This window comes from Solanum pennellii, chromosome 11 (genome assembly GCF_001406875.1).
Source record: "Solanum pennellii chromosome 11, SPENNV200".
Lineage (NCBI taxonomy): Eukaryota > Viridiplantae > Streptophyta > Magnoliopsida > Solanales > Solanaceae > Solanum > Solanum pennellii.
In genome coordinates, this window is record NC_028647.1 from 59,008,511 (window position 1) to 59,035,383 (window position 26,873).

General features: G+C 32.6%; 1 protein-coding gene across 5 annotated transcripts in view; it reads right to left on the minus strand.

Annotated features, from left to right (window-relative positions):
* Positions 1–9,917: 9,917 nt before the first annotated feature.
* LOC107004601 (proteasome adapter and scaffold protein ECM29) overlaps positions 9,918–26,873 on the minus strand; it is a 57,205-nt gene continuing 40,249 nt past the window's right edge. For 4 of the 5 annotated variants that reach the window (XM_027913238.1, XM_015202865.2, XM_027913240.1 and 1 more), the window contains 8 exons: positions 26,135–26,288; positions 25,883–25,993; positions 19,428–19,595; positions 17,409–17,529; positions 11,390–11,548; positions 11,194–11,306; positions 11,055–11,114; positions 9,918–10,413 (listed from right to left, as the gene is read on the minus strand). In XM_027913238.1, the coding sequence (XP_027769039.1) occupies positions 10,210–10,413; positions 11,055–11,114; positions 11,194–11,306; positions 11,390–11,548; positions 17,409–17,529; positions 19,428–19,595; positions 25,883–25,993; positions 26,135–26,288 (1,090 nt within the window). In that variant the 3' untranslated portion in view covers positions 9,918–10,209. The remainder of the gene's footprint in view (positions 10,414–11,054; positions 11,115–11,193; positions 11,307–11,389; positions 11,549–17,408; positions 17,530–19,427; positions 19,596–25,882; positions 25,994–26,134; positions 26,289–26,873) is intronic. The other variant, XM_027913239.1, reaches the window with a different exon arrangement.

Here is a 26,873-nt window from a genome sequence, read left to right on the forward strand (position 1 = left end):
TAAAGATAAAGTCAACGTCTTAATTCAAATTCAATAGTTTTCTAAATTCCTTTTTTGTTCTTCCTTTAGTGAAGGATATTTTTTAGCTCATCGAGTAACGGTGAGGGTAATTTTACATCCAAACTTAAACGGAGGGTTTATTTTTGATTTCCTCATATTCTTATGTTAGACTTCAGTAATAAATTAAATTTGCGTAATTTCTAATACAAAATTAATCAAATACCAATGAGTATATTTTATTATTTTATTTGTATATATATTGAATTGAATTTCGTAGAAAGACAATTAATAGTATTATTGTGGAATGATAAAACATAAAAACATTTCCTTATGAGAAAAGAAAAACATTAGAAAGAGTAGTTATCTCTTTTACCATAGCAATAACAATAATTATATCTTAACACCAAATGAATTAAAATTTGGATATATAAATTCTCGTTGAACATGTTACTTCACTGTTTAGATGTTTTTGTTAAACATAATAATATTTAATGATCCTATAATATTGTCAACGATTTTCTATTATTTGCTTCAAAAATCAATAACAACATCTAAATTGTATGTGAAGGATCTCAAGCACATAATATTTGGAGTAATTGGTTCTTTATAAATTATTTTATAGCATAATATATAAATGTTTTCTTTAATTTGATTTCGTTTTACATTTTATGACATCTAATATTGGGTGTGTACAACAACACAAGTAGATATTTAAATTTGTATAAAGTTAAATACGGAGATACATGAGCCTTAAGTGGTTCAAGTTTTTCAAATTTCAAACCAAACCATTTGTATTGGATTTTTATTCATACACCAGATCAAACTAATAAAATTCGAGGTTTTCAACCTCGGGTTTTTTTCTCCATTTCTTTTGGGTTTTTCGGTAAAGTATTATACAAACAAATAATTAAGTTGCGCTTCAAATATTTCTTTAGTCCTATCAAAATACAACTATCTATGGTGTTTCTTAAGAAAATAACACAAATATGAGATGAGTTATGACACTAAAATATTCAACAAAAAATAATAATGAAACCACATAAATAAATATTGCAAATTAATAAGTCATAATGAAAATGATCAAAATTTAAAAGTACGAAATCATGCTAAAATAAGTCTAATAAGCATTAATTACATGATTAAATATTAAGAAAAAATAAAATTAGGTTAGGTACTTTGAATGCTTAAACCAAAGTAAAACTAAAAACAAACATTCAACATTATTGTCATTCTTAGTGTTGAATTAATATTTTTTTAGCATTAATATTGATTTGAATCTTCTTTAGAGTTACTAATATTTATGAACTATAACATTCATTGGACCATTCAAAATTGAATAAACTGCCTTATTAGGCATACTCTACCACCATATATACTAACAATAATAACTCTACTTTCAAACAGTTACATATATTACCATTTTTAATATTTTATACCATAAATGATTGAAGATACAATCAGATATCTACATTTTTTAAAATTAGAATAGATTAATTATCTTTACATTTAAAGTCCACAATTAACGTTTTAATAGCAATCAAATATCTTTCTCTCACATCAACCTCCCCCAATCTCCAAGGTAATCAGTGTCTCTCCATAACCCCCCACACCCGCTCGCAATCTCCGACGATTTGTTTGCTACCGACAGCTGACCTCACTTATGACATCTAGTCACCACTAGGATCTATTGGCAAGATGAACACGACGACGAGTGCGAGTCTAACCAGGTATCGATGTATCCTATATGAAATCTGTCGTCGCACTGCAATATCAGTCAAATTTCATCTTCAACGCTTGAGGGTCTTCTTCTTCAAAACTTTATTAATTGGAGGGATGAAAAATTGAAATTTTTGATGGCTCTGGCGGAGGTTCGTCGAATCTAGGTGCCACGAGCAACATCGACAGATCAAAAGGTGAAGCAAACACAACCGCGGTGAAATGCCCTGACCAGCCACTAGCATAATCAGAATGTTTCAGTAAGAGGAAATTTGAAACCTAACCAAGTTTTTTTTTTTCAATAACAAATCAAGTCAAACCAAATCATCTTTCGATTTTTTCAGTGTAACTCAATTTATAATTTGATTTAATTTTCGATTCTATTTTGTACACCATCCCTAGTGAATGACATAAGAAACAAAAAAAAAAGAGCATTATTCCCTCAATATTAATTATTAAAACTTTTGTAAGAGTAATGTTTTTTATAGCTCAACAAATTATTTGAGAAACGTACTTGATTAACAAAAAAAAAAATATTAATTGCATAAAGGTAAAATGGTCTGATATACCTCTCAACTTTATCAGTTGGAGCTGATATACTTCTTCTTGTGAAAATGACTCATATATATCTTTACTATTATACAAATGACTCATATATACCCTTACTGTTAGACAAATAACTAATATATACCCCTTTCGTTACGAAATGAGCTCATATATACCCTTCATCTAAAATATAAGTAAATTAATTAGTTTTAAATTAATATTTAAATTTTGACTTTTAATTTTTAAAAAAATCATGTAGGGCTATATACATGATCCTTCTAATTAACAAAGTTCATGCTATATTTTAATCTTTTTCATACATAAATTATTTTTTGATTTTTTTGATTATCGTTATTAGAGTTTCTTATTCTAATTTTTTTGTTTCATTCTTAAGTGTAAAGAAAACATATTTTAAACTAATTTTTTTGGTTATATTATACTCCCTCCGTTTCAAAAAGGATGACCTAGTTTGACTTCGAACGGAGTTTAAGAAAATAAAGAAGACTTTCTAATCTTGTGGTTCTAAATTAAAGTTATGTCAAATGTACCAAAATGTCATTTAATCTTGTAGTCTTAAACACGCCACGTGGAAAGTTAAAGTTAAAGTGTTGCAAAAAAGGAAAGAGGTCATTCTTTTTTAAACAAACTAAAAAAAAAATAGGGACATTCTTTTTGAAACGGAGGGAGTAATATTAAACTATTTCTCGGCTATATTGTAATTTAGTTTTTGTATTTGTAAAACAAACGAATTTGGGGCATATATGATAAATTTTACAAGAAAATTAGTGAAACATAAATAAATTTGACCATCAAAATAATAAATTTAAATTAGTAGTTGAAACAAAAAAGTCAACAAAAAGACGTATGACGAGGATCAAATATACCCCATCTGGATTGTATCTTTTTCTTAAAAAAAATTACACATTAAAATTAGTATTTTGAGTTCCTTTAGAGGAAAAGGATAACCATTGTATAATGTTATATATGCGCTACTCTCATAACGAGAATCATATCAACTTTAAATGAAAAAAATTAGGGGTAAATCGATTTCTTTTCCCTTGTATAAATAATAAAAAGTATATAGGATATAAGTGCAAGTGAAAGTTATTAGGGACTAGGTAATTTAAAGTATTAATCATTACAAAATCAAATTCTAATTCACATAATAACCACCTTTTATTTGAATTATTTTAAAAAAAAGTAATACATGACAAATTCTAATTCACTAGAAGATCCTTTTTAACCTGCTCCCATTTTGATTTAGAGTCTGGATAGAAGATTTTATTTTACTTTTTCCATTTTGATTTAGAGTTTGGATGAATTTTTTTTTACACTTTCTAGGAACTCTCACCTTTTTATTCCCTAAATGATTCGAACTCACAACATTCTAACTTGAAGTGAGGAGTGTTTACCATTCAAGCAACTCATTTTGTCAATTGAATGATGAACGTAATAGATATCGACTTAATCTGAATGAAATTTCGTAAAAACTTTACAAAATTATTATAAGAAAATTACCTCATTGTTATAAATCAAGTCATTAAATAATTTAAATAAACTCCTAAATTCAATACTCTCGTTATTCGAAAAAAACGCTTTTTGACAAGCATTTGTCTCATTGCTACTGAACGATAAAATGAATTTTAAAATTTATTAACATCTTATAGAAAAATATGGTTAATAATCTCATAGATACTGAGGCCATGAATAAAGACCATAAAAAGAGCTTGTTTTTATGATTTTCCAACTAAATTTTCTCTATTTGAATGTGATTCTCAATTTCTTAAAATACTTTAATTAGAATACACAAGATATAAGCTGAGTCCGGAGTTAAAAGGACAAGATAAATTGTCAAAAATTTCGAAAGGCATATAAGTTTTTTAACAAAATGATACCGTGATTTTTTTTAATATCACTGCGAGTGCAGCGTTTTTAAAAAAAAAATTAAATTGAAATCACTGCTATATCGTTTCTTTAAAAAAGTTAATCGAGGCAGGCATTTTGGTTCAATATTTGGTCTGGCTCTGCAACATTTGTTAATTTTTTTTTGACAAATCGCTGCCGTAGCAACTATTAAAGGAAAAAGAATTTTTTTGGATGAAATCGCTGCCATGACAGCGATTTTTTTTTTAAAAAAAAAATTAACACGTCAATTTTGTCAGAAGAAAATCACTCCGTCATGAGCGATTTTGCCCACCAAAAATTTGAAACCTAACTAAATCAAATATAGTTAAGTTTTTTTTTTCAATAAAAAATCAAGTCAAACCAAATCATATGTCGATTTTTTTCAATGTAACTCAATCTATAGTTTGATTTAATTTTCGATTCGATTTTGTACACCATCCCTAGTGAATGACATAAGAAACAAAAAGAAGAGGATTGTTCCTTCAATATTAATTATTGAAACTTTTGTAAGAGTTATGCTATTTATAGCTCAACAAATTCTTTGAGATATGTACTTGATTAACAAAAACAAATCATAATTGCATAAAGGAAAAATGGTGTGATATACCTTTCAACTTTATCAGTTAGAGCTGATATACCTCTTCTTATGAAAATGACTCATATATATTTTTACCGTTATACAAATGACTAATATATACCCTTACCGTTAGACAAATAACTAATATATACCCCTTTCGTTACAATATGAGCTCATATATACCCCTCATCTAAAATATAAGTGAATTAATTAGTTTTAAATTTATATTTATATTTTAACTTTTATTTTTTTTTAAAATCATGTAGGGCTATATATATGATCCTTCTAATAAAGTTCAAGCTATATTTTAATTTTTTTCGTAGATAAATTATTTTTTGACTTTTTTTATCATCATTATTAATTTTTCTTATTCTTAATTTTTTCGTTCATTCTTAAGTGTAAAGAGAATAAATTTTAAACTAATTTTTTTGGTTATATTATAATATTAAACTGTTTCTTGGCTATATTGTAATTTAGTTTTTGCATTTGTAAAACAAACGAATTTGGGGCATCTATAATAAATTTTACAAGAAAATTAGTGAAACATAAATAAATTTGACCATCAAAATAATAAATTTAAATTAGTGGCTGAAACAAAAAAGTCAACAAAAAGACTTATGACGAGGATCAAATATATCCCATCTGGATTGTATCTTTTTCTTAAAAAAAATTAAACATTAAAATTAGTATTTTGAGTTCCGTTAGAGGAAAAGGGTAACCATTGTATAATGTTATATATGCGCTACTCTCACAACGAGAATCATATCAACTTTAAATGAAAACATTTAGTAAATAAATCGATTTCTTTTCCCTTGTATAAATAATAAAAAGTATATAGGATATAAGTGCAAGTGGAAGTTATTAGGGACTAGATAATTTAAAGTATTAATCATTACAAAATCAAATTCTAATTCACATAATAACCACCTTTTATTTGAATTTTTTTTAAAAAAAGTAATACATGACAAATTCTAATTCACTAGAAGATCCTTTTTAACCTGCTCCCATTTTGATTTAGAGTCTGGATAGAAGATTTTATTTTACTTTTTCCATTTTGATTTAGAGTTTGGATGAATTTTTTTTACACTTTCTAGGAACTCTCACCTTTTTATTCCCTAAATGATTCGAACTCACAACATTCTAACTTGAAGTGAGGAGTGTTTACCATTCAAGCAACTCCTTTTGTCAATTGAATGATGAACGTAATAGATATCGACTTAATCTGAATGAAATTTCGTAAAAGCTTTACAAAATTATTATAAGAAAATTACCTCATTGTTATAAATCATGTCATTAAATAATTTAAATAAACTCCTAAATTCAATACTCCCGTTATTCGAAAAATACGCTTTTTGACAAGCATTTGTCTCATTGCTACTGAACGATAAAATGAATTTTAAAATTTATTAACATCCTCTAGAAAAAATATGGTTAATAATCTCATAGGTACTGAGGCCATTAATAAAGACCATAAAAAGAGCTTGGTTTATGATTTTTCCAATTAAATTTTTTCTAATTGAATGTGATTCTCAATTTCTCAAAATACTTTAATTAGAATACACAAGATATAACCTGAGTCCGAAGTTAAAAGGGCAAAACATATTGTCAAAAATTTCGAAAGGGCATATAAGGTTTTTAACAAAATGATACCGTAATTTTTTTAATATCACTGCGAGTGCAGTGTTTTTCAAAAAAAAAAAAAAATTGAAATCACTGCTATATCGTTTCCTTAAAAAAGTTAATCGAGGCAGGCATTTTGGTCCAATATTTGGTCTGGCCCTGCAATATTTGTTAATTTTTTTTTGACAAATCGCTGCCGTAGCAACTATTAAAGGAAAAAGAATTATATGTCGATTTTTTTCAATGTAACTCAATCTATAATTTGATTTAATTTTCAATTCGATTTTGTACACCATCCCTAGTGAATGACATAAGAAACAAAAACAAGAGGATTGTTCCCTCAATATTAATTATTAAAACTTTTGTAAGAGTTATGTTTTTTATAGCTCAACAAATTCTTTGAGATAGGTACTTGATTAACAAAAGCAAATCATAATTGCATAAAGGAAAAATGGTCAAATATATCTTTCAACTTTATCAGTTAGAGCTGATATACATCTTCTTATGAAAATGACTCATATATATCTTTACTGTTATACAAATGACTCATACATACCCTTACCGTTAGACAAATAACTAATATATACCCCTTTCGTTACAATATGAGCTCATATATACCCCTCATCTAAAATATAAGTGAATTAATTAGTTTTAAATTTATATTTATATTTTAACTTTTAATTTTTTTAAAAATCATGTAGGGCTATATATGATCCTTCTAAAAAAGTTGAAGCTATATTTTAATTTTCATACATAAATTATTTTTTGACATTTTTGATTTTCATTATTAGAGTTTCTTATTCTTATTTTTTTCTTTCATTCTTGAGTGTAAAGAAAACAAATTTTAAACTATTTTTTTTTTGTTATATTACAATATTAAACTATTTCTTGGCAATATTGTAATTTAGTTTTTGCATTTGTAAAACAAACGAATTTGGGGCATCTATAATAAATTTTACAAGAAAATTAGTGAAACATAAATAATTTTGACCATCAAAATAATAAATTTAAATTAGTTGCTGAAACAAAAAAGTCAACAAAAATACATATGACGAGGATCAAATGTGCCCCATCTGGATTGTATCTTTTTCATAAAAATATTAAACAATAAAATTATTAATTTGACTTAAGGGTAACCATTGTAAAATATTATATATGCGCTATCTTATGACGAGGATTATATCAATTTTAAATGACAAAATTTAAGGGTAAATCATTTTCTTTTCCCTTGTATAAATAATAAAAAGTATATAGGATATAAGTGCAAGTGACAGTTATCAGGGACTAGGTAATTTAAAGTATTAATCATTACAAAATCAAACTCTAATTCACATAATAACCACCTTTTATTTGAATTTTTTTTTTAAAAAGTAATACATGACAAATTCTAATTCACTAGAAGATCCTTTTTAACCTGCTCCCATTTTGATTTAGAGTCTGGATCGAAGATTTTATTTTACTTTTTCCATTTTGATTTAGAGTTTGGATGGATTTTTTTTACACTTTCTAGGAACTCTCACCTTTTTATTCTCTAAATGATTCGAACTCACAACATTCTAACTGGAAGTGAGGAGTGTTTACCATCCAAGCAACTCCTTTTGTCAATTGAATGATGAACGTAATAGATATCGACTTAATCTGAATGAAATTTCGTAAAAGCTTTACAAAATTATTATAAGAAAATTACCTCATTGTTATAAATCAAGTCATTAAATAATTTAAATAAACTCCTAAATTCAATACTCCCGTTATCCGAAAAATACGCTTTTTGACAAGCATTTGTCTCATTGCTACGGAACGACAAAATGAATTTAAAAATTTATTAACATCCTCTAGAAAAAATATGGTTAATAATCTCATAGATACTGAGACCATGAATAAAGACCATAAAAAGAGCTTGGTTTTATGATTTTTCCAACTAAATTTTCTCTAATTGAATGTGATTCTCAATTTCTAAAAATACTTTAATTAGAACACACAAGATATAAGTTGAGTCCGAAGTTAAAAGGGCAAAACAAATTGTCACAAATTCTGAAAGGACATATAATTTTTTTTTTAAAAGCAAAATGATATCGTGATTTTTTTAATATCGCTGCGAGTGCAACATTTTTTTTTTTTTAAAAATTAAATTGAAATCATTGCTATATCGTTTCCTTAAAAAAGTTAATAGAGGCAGGCATTTTGGTCCAATATTTGGTCTGGCCTGCAACATTTATTAATTTTTTTTTACAAATCGCTGCCATAGCAGCCATTTAAGGAAAAAGAATTTTTTTTTGGGATGAGATCGCTGCCACAACAACGATTTTTGTGTTTTTTTTTTAAAATTAACACGTCAACTTTATCAGAATAAAATCACTCCTTCATGAGCGATTTTGCCCACCAAAAATTAATGTACCATTTTAAAATTTGTGACATTTTCTTTGCTCTTTTGACTTCGGACTCGAAATAAGCTAATTCAACAACCTTTGTTTAATTTCTAGTCAAATTCTCATTAGCAAAGATCAAGGGAATGGACCCCTAACCTCTTTTTATCTTATTAGTTAAGCACTAATGACCAAGAAAACAAATGTTGTAAGCCGCCATGCCAAACATATTTTGTTCACATTTGAATTAGTAAATCTTAAGATAAAATGTAGATTTAAGTCACTAAGAATAAAACAAATTTAATTCAAATCCCAATAGCCACAAGTAGAGTTGTCAATATGGGCTATGCTCATCGGGACGGCCTGACCTAACTCGGAATTTAATACAGCTTAGCTAAAATATTTAGAGCCCATTTAAGAAAAGGGTTTTTTAGCTCAGTCTGAATAAGCCAGCTGATTTCTGGGGCTTGAGAAATATCGGTAGAGCCAGCCCGTGGGCCGATAAAAAATAATGAAAAAATATAATATAATATTAAATTTTAAATTAAAGAGACTCAAAACTCAAAAACAAATTAAGTTAATATTTCTATTTAGATATTTAAACTTTTACTTAAAAAAAATTAGTAAATATTATAAAGATAATTTTATTTGTGAATTCGACTAACAAGTAGTAACATTAATATCATGTAATATTGTTTTATCGATATTTATGATAATATATCAAAATTATAATTTATACTTTAATTTAATAATTATAAAAGTAATATAACTATTAAAAAAGTGGACTAGTCCCGCAAGCTGTGGCCCACATACTTGTAGGTTGGGCTGACCGTTTTTTGACTCACACCAAAAAATGAACTAGCCCAACTTGACCCGTAGCCTGTATGGATTAGCCCGTATGGAATGGGCTATAACCCGTATTGACAGTTCTAGCCACAAGATGATCATTCAAGGCAAATTCATTTTATCGACGAATGCTCTTATAACAATTCCCGTCAATGCATGTGGAGGAATGAGAATTAAACTTTATATGTATCGAATGTAAAGTAGCTATTATACCGGTAGGTATCACTTAATGATTAAATAGTTACCAAAAATATAACTTGGCAAATGTTAAGACATCCTAAATAATCATAAATGATTACTGTTCAAAATCAATAACAACGAAATGATGCTAACAACAAAAGCAATTCATCAAAAAATTTCATTTACATTGCAAAAAATTCAAAGTTACATTGATTAATTTCTGCGGAATCACTTAACCATTAATAATTGACTTGTCATTACATTATAGTAAAGTAATGTTCACCTTTACTTGGCAGGCTCAAGATCTTTAAATTTGATTTTCTATTTTTCTTTTGCTACATATTTTCTCCTCCGCACGGGATGGAGAGTGCAGCCTCTAGGAGATCCAAATGCAGCAGCAATGGGTTCTGCATTCCCTGCAACAGCGTCGCTGTAATCCAGATATAATCGATGAATTCAACTTGAAACTTTGTGCTCTTTTTCAAGGTTTTCGAGGATGTCGATGCATCTCTTGAGCAAAGACTTAGCATGCTCATTCTTTTCCACTTCATAGACCTGAACAAACTCGCGGCTGAATGTCACTTCTCCACCAGGCAACTGCCTGGTAGCTTTCAGTAAGTTCACCATTTCCACAAGGCACTCTGAAGCTGCTATGTGAACCTGAGTTTGTGCATGGTTAACAATGTTTGAGGTTCACAATAAAATATCAAACAAACAAAAACATCACAACTCAATCGAAATATTATCACCTCAAACCTTCCACCAAATTTTAGCAAGAAATCATATACTATATCCCCTTTCATTTCCTTAAAAAGAATTCTCTAATTAAAATTACTAGTCGTAAATGCTGTTTTTTTGAGTAATACTAGTCATAAATGTCTGCTGTTGAACTTTTCTCAAATTTCAGCACATTAACATTTCTAATTGAATGCAGAAACACTGCTAAATGCTTGCAGTGGGAACCTACAGGAGCCAGGAAAGGATACCAAATCTATAGAGCAGTTACTAAGTCTATCATCCTAGACATTGGATTCGGTAACCAGAAGACAGGATTGCATAAAAATTAAGTATACAACAGCTATCCATACTTAATTGTCCTAAACAGCAGATAAAAATAGCTGAATTACTGAAGAAAGGATGATATCACAACTGAAAAGAAAAAGTTAAGGCAGGAAGAGACACCAGCATGGAGATATCTCCCTTCAACGTAATAACAGACAATCAGGTGTAGATAGTGGACGAGATGAAGTAGTAGTAATGACACATGTGAAAGATAGGAAGGCATGATGAAGATGACATACCTGGGCAATTTTTACTATTTGTATAATTTCAAGTACTTTCACAGAGGTTTTGCAGAACAACTGAAAAGACCAGAATTTTAATAAGAATCCAGGTACAGTACTAGAGAGGACAAAAATGCAACTTTGGGATATGAATCACCTCATGGGCAAAAGAAACTATGCTGTGATATTGAGAAGAATCTTGAGAACCAGCTGTCTCAGTATGCAGCTTTGAGCAGAGCTCTTTAATTGACGAAAAAACAGACACTTTCACTGCAGAAAGGAAACAAGTATATCAGAACAGGCAAAACTGTTTCACTCTAATGTAAGGATAAATAATGTTGTGAAGGCAATACCTGGCCATGAAAAGTTTGGTGAAAGTGAAAATAAGAAAAAATCAGTCAAGTTCTTCTGTTGTTTAATAATATCAGGTGCCAGTGCTATGTGAATGCATGCTGTTACACAATTTACTATCTTATGATGCGCAGAAGAAAAATCCTCCTTCTCATCTCCTTCTGCAAATAATAAAAAGTCATAATCAGACAAATGATAGTCATCTGGATTCAGAAGCATTGAACTATAAGAAAGTTTTTGGTGGTTTGAGCAATATGATGGTTTCCTTGACCTTATCTGAATAGACTGAGTTTCTTAAGTAAAGGAGTCACATTAGCGGACATATCAGCAACTTGCCTCTATTGTCCAAACCAATAACTCCGTGCTACCTATTTCTCTGATAATAGATCTCTTTTCTCAACTATTTCTTATTCTAAATCCCTTCTGGAAGTCACATTGACCAATCGATCCAAGACTAAGACACTTGAAGTAGGTTACTTGACCCCTTTACCCTCTTTGACATAAGATTCCTCTCTTTATGCACCTGGTTGCCTCTTAATCTCATCCATTAGCTGTTCATCTCAAACACTAAATCATTCAGTAACCTTTTTGATGGATTTGTCGTAAGATAAGATTGTAGCATGGGACAAAAAAGATATATTGAGCTTAATTAAGAAGACGGACTTTACAATCTCAGTCTTCCAAGATCACCCACAGATTGCCTTTTAATCAACTCCTCGGAGATGCTTTCATAGATGCTGAGTCCGACCTATTTAAATTTTTTTAAAAAGGTACTTCTTTCATTCCACTTATTCGCCATCAACTGTGAGTCATCTCAACTCGGTAAGCATACTCATTTTTTCTTTTTGACAAAGGTAACAAGTTTGTATATTAACCTTCAGCACTGAGGCTGGGATCCAAAGAATTTATATCACAGAGCTACATACAACTGAGTAGGCTCAGCAACCCAAAAAAGAACTAGGACCTTATCTCATCTTATAAAGATCCTAAGATGTCTACAATTGTAACAGGATCATCTATATACTCCGAACTACACTAATAGCAAAAAGTGATAATGCAGTTCATTTTAATCCTATGCAAAGGACTACTGAAACATTGAAAACATCTTGAATTTCTCTCCTTCAAAATGGTCCACCATTCACTGCTCGGAGAATTCTTTATCTGTTTTTGCTTGTGCTACCACTCCCTTCGCTGTTCCAGCTTACTAGAACCTAACCTGCCCCTTTGGGCATAGTCCACCTTACGCCTCTGAAACTAGTAAATAAGTTCCACAGTTGGCTCACCACTTTACCATGTAAAACAGATGTTTGATTGTCTCGGCCTTTTGCTCACAAAAAAAGCATCTTGGACACATTTGTACCCTCTTCATGAGGTTTTCTTGAGTTAGAGCAACCTCTTTCACTACCAGCCAAGTGAAGACTACCACTTTGTAGGGAATTTTCACTTACCATATAAGCTTCCAAGGTAAGAAACTAATTTGAGACCCCACTGATTTGAACTCTTATAAGCAGAGCTGACCGTGAAAAAGCCTTTATTATGGCATTTCCATGTGAGAGTATCTTCTCCTCCTTTGTTCTTGTATATTGCTCTAAGGTACCATAAAATTCGGCTAGTCTTTCCATCCAGGGGCGGCTCTATGCTTTGGCCTTTAAGGCCTTTGCCTTTTGGGGGCCCCAAATTTTGTTAAGATTAAATTATGTGTTTAAATTTTTATAGAAAAATTAATTATTTATGATAAAAAATATAATCTTTTATAAAATAAATTATTTTATCCACTTTAACATCTTTTGTACTTTGTTAAAAATAAGAATTAATAGTGAAAAGTGTTGGAAAACGTGAATTACAAATTCTTTTTTATTTCTTTTTAAATTTTAGTTTCAATCATTACTAGAGTATAAGCATATTAAAATGAGGTATACCAAGTCATCAACTTCTTGTGTCAAATTCCATGGTTCTTACTCTTATCTTTATTTAATATTTATCAACTTATTACTTATAGCAATATGTTAACAATACATATAATAATTGCCTCACTTAAAAAGGATGTTTTTCAATGTTGAGTTGATAAAATCTTACCTAAAACTAGTAACTGAAAAAAAAATATAAAAACAATATTAAGTACTAATAATTTCCATCTAAATAGTGTAATTTTTTTTTTTTTGAATAAATACCTATATAAAGTATATTATATATTAGGCCAAAAATTGAAATTTCGCTTTAGGTCCCCAATTACGTTGAGCCGCCCCTGTTTCCACCTAACAATCTTGCATCAGTCTTCTATATGTCTGGCTCCACCCTTCACCCTTCAGGAGTCAATATTTCTAGCAGAGTAGACCTTTGTTGCTGATTTCGTGGATAAATATCTAGAAAAAGTTATTTGAAACTGCTACTTCCTAACCAATCATCTTCCTAGGACATGATCTTCCTTCCACTATTTACATTGAAGCTTGTTCTTTCAAAAAAAACATGCCCCAAGTTTCTGATTGACCCCCACATATTGATGCCATAACAAATGTGTGCTCTTTTTTAGGGAATCTTCACAGCCATTTTATAAGCAAGCTTTCTTCATGTTTTCTCAAATTTCTGATACCTAACCCCCCTGCTTTTAGATAGGATTACAGTTTTTCATTTAACTAAATGGAATCCTTTGTACTCCTTATCTCCTTTCCACAAAAAATTTCTCCTTGTGAATCAATTCTTTCTCGTCCTTTGGCTAGAATGGGGAAAATTGTCATCAAATAAGTTGGCAAGGCATCTAAGACTGAATAATCAACCCCTCTCAACAAATATTGTGCTTTCCATCTGGACAATCTCTTCTCGCATCTTTCCACCACTCCATTCCAAATATCTTTGGATTTGCTTTTTGCTCCCAGAGGCATCCCCAAATAGATAATTGGCAACTTCCCTACATCTCCTCCCAAAACTTCTATAAGTTGTTGGATTCTGTTCACCTCATAGATTGAGAAAATGTGACTTTTCCTCCAATTGATGTGGAGACCAGAAATTGCTTCAAAAAGATTAAGGATTACCCTCAAAATCTTGAGTTGTTTCTCCTCTGCATCATAGAAGATAAGAGTATCATTTTCATATTGTAAATGTGTGATTTCCACACTTGCATTCCCATCCTTTACAACATTAAAGCTCCTTATCGAACCAGTACTGTGAGCTATCTTTATCATATTATTTAAACCTTTCGTTTGTTTCAGTCCTCAATCAGAAAGGAAGAAACCTTCCGGAGATCCATTTTTTAGCACTAAAAATCACAGTACTTATGCAAAATCTCATCCACTTCTTTCCAAATCTCATCCTCTCATGATTCCAAGCAAAAATTTCCAATTGAGATGATCATATGCTTTTTCATATCCAATTTGCACATAACTCCTGGAATCTTGTCATTTATTCTTGAATCTAGACACTCATTAGCAATGAGAACTGCATCAATGAAATATTTGCCAACATCTCAGGAAGGCACTTATTAGCATTGAGAACTGCATCAATGATTTGCCTACATCTCAAGAAGGCTATCTGTTGTGTTTTAACTAGCTTATGCATCACTTTCTTTAGTCTTTCTGTGAGAATTTTGGATATCAGCTTGTAGACACTTTCTACTAAACTGATTGGTCTGAAGTCTCTCAACTCCTTAGCACCATTCATTTTTGGAACGAGAGCTATGTATGTTTGCATTAAAGCTCTTCTCAAAAAGCTCATGCGAATGAAAGTTTTGAATAGTTGCCATCACATCTTCCTTCGCAATCTCCCAGCATTTTACAAAAAAAAACCCATAGAATATCCATCTTGACCTGGTGCTTTGTCTATGACACAAGTCTTAAGCCCAAATAGGACTTCTTCCTCTTCAGAAGTTTTTCTTTTGCAATTCTTGTTGTTTTTTCTGTATTGATAGAAGGGAACTAATTCATGTTGTAAGATAGCCTCCAGTTCTCACTATCACTATACAACTTCTTGTAAAAGGATACAATCTCTCTTTTGATGTCAGCAGCCTCCACGAATTCTTGTCCTTCTACTACTAGTTTATCAATGTGATTTATCCTCTTGTGAGCATTTGAAATTTTCTGAAAGAACTTAGTGTTCTTATCCCCTTGTTAATCCACAATGATCTTGATCTTTGTCTCCAAGCTTTCTCTTCCCTTTTTTGCAAAATCTTCAAAATCTTTGACCACATTTGCTTTCTGGACAACTTCTTCTTCCGTTAAAGGTCTATTCTGCGGAATACAATCGAACTCGGTAATTCTGGTGAGCAATTCCTTCTTTTTTTCTAGATTCCCATATGTTCTTGCACTCCATTCTTTCAATTTGGACTTCATAGCTTTTAACTTGAATTGTGTATCTACATTATTACATTGAAACCCTATTTATAGACACTACTTTAGACTTCTTTTCCAACAAGGACACTACAATACAATCATTTTCTAAGTAGGATTCTATGTACTATTTCTATTCATATTCCTATTCTAAGTAGGATTTGTATATATTATGCTTGCTCCTATTCCTATTCTAATACTCCCCCTCAAACTAGTGAATACGAGTCATATGTACCTAGCTTGTTACAAATATGGTTAATACAAGGACCGATGAGAGGCTTGGTGAGATATTTGCATATTAATCACTCGACTTCATAAAGTTGACATACAATCTCAATGTGCTTAGTCTTCTAATGAAATACTGGATTTGATGCATAATGTCGATTAACCACATAGTGATAAATTCCTAAATTACAGTGTTGAACTTCCCAAACCAAGCTTAAGAAGACTAAAACCAAGCTTAAGAAGGCTATTTCAGACCATCGAGTGACTTACGTAATCGACATACAAGGCTACTAACCCCCCCCCCCACAAGCAACAAAATTAGGTGGTTGCTCCATATAGACTTCTTCACAGTGCAACAACCACCGGAAAGTGCTCAAAATTTGGTACAAAATATATGGATCGTCTTTGAATCAATAGATGAGTCAATTTAAACAAGAAAGTCACTGTATCAAGAACATGCTCATGCGTCGGACTATTAGATTTGATGGCCGAAAGTGGTCACAATCTGAGAAATAAAATTATATAGGTAGGCTTAAAATGATGACACGGCCTTACTAAGAAAGAGAATTATATGGGTAGGGTCGATTTTTTTTTTTTTGAAACTGGTAACTTTTTGTATTCCTCAGCATTAAGGGCTATGCTGGCAACCTCCAAAAAACTGTTACAAGAAAGGGAAATACTTACAGAGAGCCTATGAAGTCCACTAATTGGAACTCCTCTTCTATATTCTATTCTTTACACCAAAAACCTAATGTAGTCACAACAATGACGGCACAACCCTACTAAAAAGGAGAAATTGTAGGGGTAGGGTCTTAATTATGACACAGACCTTACACAAATAGGAAAGATTCACCGAAAAGAACGTTGCTACACAAATCAAATATGAAAAACTAGTCACGACAAAGATGGTGGTGCTACACAAATCAGATATGAGAAAGTAGTCACCAGAAAGATGTCACAAGAGACAAATAAGATATGAAAAAGTAGTCACAACAATGATGCACGGTGCTACACAAATAAGATATATGAGAAAACAGTGACTGGAAAGATACATGGTGACCCAACTTTTGCTAATATAATCGTTGGCCAGACGGGCGACAATATATGGGTAATAGCCATCTACCGGCAGCGGAAGCTCTTTGGTTCTCTACCAAGATCATAGAGACTTGATACCATGTGAGAAATATTGAAAAGAATATTATTGAATAATGTATCTACATTATTACATTGAGACCATATTTATCGACACTATATTAAACTCCTTTTCCAACTAGAAAACGACAATACAATCATATTCTACGTAGTATTCTATATAGAATATATTATCTCTATTCCTATTCCTATTCTAAGTAGGATTGTATATATTATTCTTGTTCCTATTCCTATTCTAACAGATTCAAAGACAATAAAATATGCATCATTAATTGTCGTACATCTTTAGTGAGGGAAATGACAAATAAGATAATTTATGCAATACCTCCTCTAAGGTCACTGGACAAATTATTCTGACCACTCGTATTAATTTGCAAACTGCACATGTCAAATAATTGTGGAAAAGCTTTATTGAAGAAGTCTGGATTATTGAACGCCTTTAAAACCTGAAAGGAGAGACGACCAAAGGAAAGATTATTTAATGCCATGAAACATGAAGAAGTTAAAACGTTACACAAAATGATCAAATATTAAACTAGACAATAAAAAGCAGAATCTAGATAAAGCATAAGTAAATTTCTTTCTACCCAGATTATTTTGTAGTGTACATGGAAAGCAAGCAAGGATGCAAAGATCATCCCTATCGGCATACAACATCTGTACTAAAACCACCTATTTTGCCCAACCTATATCCCAAAGACCATTTGATTTGCTGTAACTTTCAGTACAACAGTATAATGTAAGTTCCTTGCCTTCCAAATTATAGCATGCAAACAACTACTATGCCTCAATCCAGGAAATTTGGTGTCAGCTGTGTGATCCTCAGCAACTATGTTGCTCCATTTAACTTTACCATATGACATGCATTTCCTCTAGAAAACTAATCCAAGCAATTTGGTGTCAGCTGTATGATCCTCAACAATTATGTTGCTCCATTTAACTATATACCATATGACATAACATTTCCTTGAGGTAGAAAACTCTTCCTCTGAAAAAATTCTGGAATTTCTGATTGAATAGCAAGGAGTCCTCAAGAGAGTTCCAGTTTGCCAAAACCCAGTGCTCCAGCTTAACAATACATGCAAGTATTCTATTTCATTGAAAGCTTTGTTTTTAGATCCAGCATGTATATATCCGGTTATCCACTTCTTGCTACACATAATTGTCACCTTTCATCCCTTTGGTGCAAGATCTTGAACATTCTTGACATAAGTTATGGTTTTGAGCATTCTTCAACTATTGGGGGTCTTTTTACATAGAAGAGAGATTCTGTGTGTGCGGGGTGGGGGGTTAACTCACCTGAAGGTTTCAGAAAAATTAACAAAGTTTACAAGCAAATATCTTAATGAGGCTTTGAACCTATACCACATAGATACTGCTTCAGAATATACCTATGCAAAGTAGGCATATCATGCATGTCAGTATCTTTTCAGTGCCTGCTGCACAATAAAGTTCCATTTTCTATAATTACATTATCTAAAGCATATTTTATTGGATTATGGAAGAAGCTAAAAGATCGGATCTTCAAAATCCTATCTACCTGTGTTGAATGTGTCTGAATGATGTGATACTATTCAACTATGAAGGTTTAATTCATTTCACTTAAGGGTGGTTTAAATTGTGTCACTAGGGATAGCAATCCAGGAAAAGATACAATTATTTTATCTTGCGTTTGGTTAAGATTCTGCTTCCAAGATTAACAATCCCAGGATTATATACAACACAATTGTATACATAATAACACTATTCTTCCTATTTTACCCTTGAGAGTTATTAGCGTTGAAAGTATGAATTTGACCAACATAGAAAAACTAAATGATCAATTCATGTTCATTGGTCAATCTAATTAAACAAAATAAACTCATTTATATTCATTTATTGAAAAATTAACTTCAAGTATACACTTAGTAAGGGTACAATAGTAAACTTAAATAATTTCTTAATAGACGTGAATCTAAAATGGTGACATATAAATAGGAACATGTGAAGTATAATTTTATACCGCAATCAATGTGGGAAAACAGTCCCAGGATAAGACACTAAAATGACAAATATGCTTTTCTCCAAAGCTCTCTCAACTGAAACTTTTATCTACTTCCCATGAAGTGGGTTCAGAACCTGAGGTCTCAACCCTCAAGTTCAAATTCAAGTAGAGACAAAACACTAGGTGATTTCTTCCCATCCGTCCTACCCTTAGTAGAAAGAGTTATCGAGTACCTGTTGCCTGTGGGAGGTGGCAACTAGTCCAGACACCACGGTTTTATTAAAAAATGTAAATATTTCATAGACAGAAGATTATTCACATAACTACTGTCAGATATTTCAGGCAAAAAAGATTGCATACCTGCTCAAGACAGGAGAAAGCTGCTTCACGATACTTCTTTGTTTTCTTTGAACATGCAGATAATATAAGACTCAAAATGGCATCTGGAATGTCAGGATCAGCAGCAGAAATTGATTTATGACACGACATACAGAGTGCAGACAATGCAGAGAGTACTGCATCCTTTCCCTGAATCACATTAATGCATTTTTCTGTTAAGTTATCACTATCATAATAATTAGACAATAAGCACGATATTCCGTACAGGCTTAAGTAAAAGGATCCGGGTGATAAATTAAGCCTTAAAGATTGCAAAAAGGGATGGTTTACCAATACATATCATTCAGCCATCTAGTTTACCAAACATGGTCGAAGTATACACTACATATACACTCGGTTGTATATATAGGTATGCATCTAATATGAAGTGTTACACCAATACATATCATTCAGCCCCCAGTCCCCTCTCTGTCAACCAAAGTTATCCTTTGAGATCCCAACATCTCTCTAGTTGCTTACTTGATGCAATAAGTTGTCCTATTCCACATACTACATGTGTCCCCACTACTATAATATGAAGTGTTACACATAATTTTCTTATTGGATTCACTGCCATATACTCATATTCCATATTAATTGGATTTAAACAAAAAAATAATCATAATACTGATCTTCGTTTATGAAATTAATTTTAGTATGATAAAAGAATAACATGGGATCATAATTCAGAAATCACTCTAAGATGAAATTCCTCCAACTAGAACTCTCTTACCCCTCTGATTTTAGATGACCACAACACTACAAAGTAGGAGGATTACAAACTAGTCATTTTGGAAGTATATGATCATTAATACATATTAGTAATTTAACATATATACATACACACAAGCAATACACATACAAGCAGTTTGATGATAAACAAAGCATGATGTAGTGATCATAGGTAAAAAACAATACTATTACAATATTTCTCAAAAAAAAAAAAACTTTACAACATGAAAAAACATGCTAAGAAACAACACAGTACTTCCTTTTGCTTCATTTAACGTGACAGTTAGTTTGGAAACAGAGTTTGACAATTTAAATTTTGTATTATATTGTGGCAACGTTGTTCATAACAAGGGAGACATTCAGAATTGCAACTACTAAAGGGGTATCAAGTTGCTAAGCAACACAACGAAGGTTTGGGAGAGGGTGGTCGAGTTGAGGTTGAGGAGGCTCGTGAGTATTTTTGAGAACCAGTTCAAACATATGTCAGCGCGCTCGACTACAAAAACCAGTCATCTCGTAAGGAGACTAGTGGAGCAGTATGGGGAGAGGAGGAACTTACACATGGTGTTCATTGACCTAGAAAAGACTCACGACAAAGTGCCTAGAGAGGTGCTTAGAGGCTAGTAGTGTACCTGTTGCGCACGCAAGGTCAATAAAGGACATGTATGATGGAGCTAAGACCTAGATAAGAATAGCTGGAAGGGACTTAGAGCAATTCACAGTGTTGATGGGGTTGCACCAGGGATCAACCCTATGCCCGTTTTTACTTGTCTTGGTGATGGAGGTATTGACACGACTAATTCAAGGTGAGGTGTCATGGTGTATATTACTTGCAGATACATAATTTTGATTGACGATACTCATGCAGGAGTTAATGCTAAGTTGGAGTTTTCGAAACACCCTGAAGTCTTAAGAGTTTAGGTTGAGCAGGACCAAGACAGAATACCTAGAGCGCAAGTTTAGTGAGGTGACACACGACACTAATGTGGAAGTGAGGCTTGATACACAAGCCCTCCAAAAGAGAGGTAATTTCAAGTATATTGGGTCTATTATCTAGGGAGATGGAGGGATACACAAGGATGTCACTCAACGTATTAGTGCAGGGTGAATGAAATGGAGGCTTGCATCCAAAATCTTGTGTGATAAAAGTTGCGAACTAAACTTAAAGACAAGTTTTACAACGTGATGGTTAGACAGTTATGTTGTATAGGGCAAAGTGTTGGCCACTCAAGAACATTCACATTCAGAAAATGAAGGTGGTAGAGATGAGGACGTTGTGGTAGATAGGAGGGATAAGATTAAAAATGACGATATCTGAGAGAAAGTGGGAGTGACTTCAGTAGAAGATAAGATGCAAGGAGCAGCAGTAACCTGAAGAAGTATTGGAAAAGATGATTAGATAAGACTGACACAGTTGCAACTTACCGAGGACATGACCTTAGAATAGAAAGGTGCGTAGGATGCAAATTATGATAAAAGGTAGTAGGTAAAAGTATGTTCATGCTAGTAGGTAGGAGTGCACTGTCGAGGTGCCCTTACTAGCAGCTTATGGCTATGCTTGTACTTTCTTATTCTTCTATTTTGTTGATATCTTTTGTTTCATGTAAGCTTATTTGTAGTATTATTTGGTTGTAGTACTTTCTGCTACTATTTGTTGTTAAATCTATTATCTCTTGTATTACGTTTTCTTTAATCTATTTATGTCTTGAGCAAAGGGTCTATTGAAAACAACCTCTCTACCTGACCTCTGAGTTAGAGGTAACGTCTGCATACACTACTACCCTGCCCAGATCTCATTATGACATGTTTTTTTTTTTTTTATCTCACGGGTTGTTTGATTGAACAAAGTTTAAGACATTGAACGAGTCTATTGGAAACAACATATTTACCTCACCTCTAAGCAAAGGGTCTATCGAAGCATATTACTCCTCTACTTCATTTTATCTGATGTTGTTTGATTGAACAGAGTCTAAGATGATAAGAATTTGTATTATATATGTGAGAAATATTAGAGAAGAATATTATTGAATTGTTGCATCTACATTATTATAGTAAGACTCTATTTATAAACACTACAATACAATTCTTTATCAAGTAGCAAACTAACTATACACTATTCTTATTCCTATTCCTATTAAAGTTAGAGTGTATATACCTATTCCAATTCTAACACTCCCCCTCAAGCTGGTGCATAGAAGTCATATGTACCGAGATGTAATTAATACGAGGACCGTTACCTTGATTAACGCTGTATTGGATGCAATGCCTACCTACATGATGTCTCTGTTTCCTGTTCCCGCCAGTGTTTTGAAAAGGTTGGACTCCTTGAGAGGGAACTCTTTTGGGGAAGGGAACAACAAGAAAAATAAAATACATCTTCTCAATTGGAAGTCTTGTCAAACCAGCAAGAAGGAAGGAGGTGCTGGAATTAAGAATCTAAAGATCCAGAATCAGAATTTAATGATGAAATGGTTATGCAACTTCAACTCAGACAATCAGCCATTATGGAAGAAAATAATCATGGAAAAATATGGTCTGGATGGAAGATGGACTACCAAAGTAAGCAATAGTCCTTATGGAGTTAGTCTCTGGAAATCCATAAGGAACTTGTGGCCCAAATTGCTCGCAAAAACCATGTTCAGCACTGGTAATGGAAGGAAATTTGATTTATGGAATGATAAATGGATCGAACAAGGTCCCCTAAAGCAGCTCTATCCAGACATATACTCCCTCAATCAAAAACAAAACTCAACAATTGAAATGGTTTGGGGTGAACACGGTTGGAATTTGAGTTTCAGAAGAGCTTTAAATGATTGGGAAATCGACAGACTAGCAAGCTTCTTCGAAACTTTAGAACAGTTCAAAGGTACATCAACTGAAGCAGATTGCTTGATATGGTTAAGGAATAAAGAGAACAAGTTTACAGTGAAAGCAACATACAGAGTCCTCTCAACCTCAAACAATCAGAGTGGGACATGGCCTTGGAAAATGATCTGGAGGGTTAAGATCCCCCACAAAGCTGCATGCTTCTCTTGGTTGCTAGCCAGAGAAGCTGTACTCACACAAGATACGCTCACGAGGAGAGGTTTCATTCTTTGCTCAAGGTGTTTTCTTTGTGGTAAGGAAGCAGAGACGATTCTCATCTCTTTCTTCACTGCAGCTGGACTGACCAGTTTTGGAAGATTTTCATTAACTTGATGGGAATTAGTTGGACTATGCCCAGAAGAGTATCTGATGTATTAAAATGTTGGAATAGTGATACCAATCCCTCCAATAAGAAAGAGAGATGGAAAATTGTCCCAGCTTGTATTTGGTGGACTGTGTGGGGAGAAAGAAACAAAGTTTGTTTTGAAGAGAAAGCCATTAGTATTCAGAAACTAAAGTTGAAATGTTTAGGGCTTTTCTTTTTTTTGGTGTAAACATAGCTTAATGGAGGAGTTCGAAACAGCTAACGATGTACTCGACTCCTTACGAGAAGATTAAGGACTAGGAGCTTATTTTTTTTGCCCATCTGGATGTGAATATGGGGGACTACACACCCTTTGTGTAGTTTGTTATTAACACACAAAATGTTACCTGTTCCCAAAAAAAAAAAAGGAGCTTGGTGGAGATACTTGCAAGTTGATCACTCGGCTTCACAAATTGACAGTCAATCTCAATGTGCTTAGTCTTCTCATGAAATACTGAATTTTATGCAAAATGCTGATAAAACACAAAATGATTAGCCCCACTATGTGTCATTCAAACTCTTGAATTACTAATGTTGAACTTCCCAAACCAAACTTGAGAAGACTATATCAGACCATAGAGTGAACTACGCAATCTACATACAAAGGCTACTAGCCCCCCTTCCCCCCAAGTAACAAAACTAAGTGGCTTCTCCATATAAACTTTTTCACAGTACAGCGGTCACCAAAAAGTACTCAAAATTTGGTATAAATATATGGATCATCTTGGAATCAATAGATAAGTCGATTGACCAAAACACGCTCATGCGTCGGAGTATTAGATTTGATGGCCGAAAGTGGTAACAATATAAGAAATAAAACTATACGGGTAGGGTCGGAATTATGGAACAACCCTACTAAGAAAGAGAATTATATGGGTAGGGTCTGAATGATGGCATGACCCTCTTGAAAAATCAAAATTATATGGGTAGAGTTGGATTGACGGCACGACCTTACTTAAAGAAAGAGAACTTACATGGGTAGGATCGCAATGATGGCACGACCCTACACAAATAAGAAAGTAGTCATAAAAAAAATGATGTTACGCAAATCAAATAAGAAGTAGTAAACGGAAGGATAGCACAGTGCTACACAAAATCACAAATTGGATATGAAAAAGTAGTCACCAAAATGATTGCACGGTGCTACATAAATAAGATATGAGAAAGTAGTCACCAGAATGATGGTATGGTTCTTCATAAACTAAATATGAAAAAAGTAATCACCGAAAAGATATGTTCTAATACCATATAAGACATATCACATAAGCCTAACGCAACCCCAATTCATTCCCCAACCAATGTGGGACTTTTACCCGCTCTAACACCCCCGTTCACGCCCACAGGCCCGATAGAGGAGTGAACCGAGAGTCCAAACGCGAATCGACCTGACTCTGATACTATGTAAGAAATATAAGAGAGTAGTATTATGAATTGTTGTATCTATATTTATGAGAGACCTTATTTATAGACACTACAATCGAATGCAGGTGTTCGATACGGGTGTGGATCTAGAGGTCGGATCCTTCATGATCTAATTTTTAAGATTTGGGGATATGGATCTATGTATGGATACGGGTGCGGGGATTCACCTAAATATAACTAAAATATCTAAAAATAGAGTTATAAAACCTAAATTATGAGATATTATGTGGAGAACTTGAGGAGAATCTTGGATAAAAATTAAAGGAAAATGAATGACATATAAAATTCTATACAAAATGTATTCCCATTTTTTCAATTTCACCTTAGCTTTTGTATTGATTATAGAAATCATTAAAACTGTCCAGGCTTTCTCCATCGATTTTAGTCAACGTACCCAAAATTAGTCGACCAAATCGGACACTGATCCACACTCACACCCATGTAGTGTCAGCACGGATGTGGCACCAAAAGTGAAGAGTCTGAGCAACTTAGATTATAATCCTTTATCAAGTAGGAAATATATATACTATTACTATTCTTGTTCTTATTCCTAGTCCTATTCTACACTTATTCCAATTCTAACAATATACTCATACTCCTCGTTCGTCGTTCCAGGCGTACTCCAGTTAGCTCTTCAATGGCACAATAAATATATATATATACACACACATATATATATACACACACACACACACACACTATTACTATTCTTGTTCTTACTCCTAGTCCTATTCTAAGTAGGATTACATATACTTATTCCAACTCTAACAATATAGTGGCACAATATATATATATATATATATGACCAAGTGAAAATCTAGTTTGGCTGAGAAAATATTACAAAATTCAAAAGTTGAAAAAGTTTAGTGATGTAGATTCTTTAAAAAATTGTGAAATATGCATAAAATAGTATTACTATAAGCAGAATCATTTTATAAGATCTTGGAACATCCCAAAACGGAAAGGCTACCATATAAACTGGAATGGAGTGAATGAGAAGAAATTATACCAGTTTACCCAAGGAAATAAAAAGGTAAGAAGTGCCAATTCCTACCTCCCATATGCGTCCAGGGATTTCTTTCAAGAGGGATGAGAGGAGTACATGGTGCTGTGAGGAAACCACCTCACCAAGGATGTCACAGAGCTTACTTACTGCCTGAGCAGCCTGCATGATAAATAAGATAGTAAAACTCTTGAAACAGCCCAACATACCTTTTTCTTTGAGGTGAAAGGGAAAACTGCAGATAGTTAAATTTTCATGCACTTATCTAGAATTGGGAGTGAATATAAGAAAGATCATTAGTACCTTCTGTTTTCGAGACCATGAGGATGACATAATTCCTCCACTGATAAGCTCAACGATCTCCCCCAAGTACAATTGAAGAGTAACTCGTTCACTACTCATATTTTCCTCCCACATTTCTTCATACAGATTAGAAACAGATTTTTCATCCTCAAATCTGCATATAGTCATAGAAAATACCGTTAGGAGAAATTTAAAATGCTTGGCTTTACAACCGGACAAAACCTGCAAGCTCAAGTAGAAGGTTCAATTATGTAAATATTTTTGCAAGTATGTATATATTGTTCTAAAGGAGGGCAATGGGGGTACTTGTTACCATTTCCCAATAAAAAGGGAAGGTGGTGGTCTGGTGGAGGTAGAATAAACAGAAAGTTCAGAGTTCACATTGACTACTACATCAGGCTGTCCTACAACTAGAAAGTTCAAAAACTTCATAACACTTCCATTTCAAAATGACATAAAATATTTGTCAAAGGTGGCCCTTAAGTCAGTAGCCAACAAATAAGGCACAGGATTTAATCAGAATTACCAAGGAAGGAAAATATTTCAAGATCATTTGAATAATATCAGAAACTGGACTTCAAACCATAAAGAAGAATGTCAATCATTAACTGGAAGTCTAAGGACAACACTTGACAACAGAAGATTTAGTGAAACAAGAGGGCATATCCTTACAGAGAATTGATAGAAAGAAACGGACAGCAAAACCTACCAGTATGCAAATTTGGGGGGGGGGGGGGGG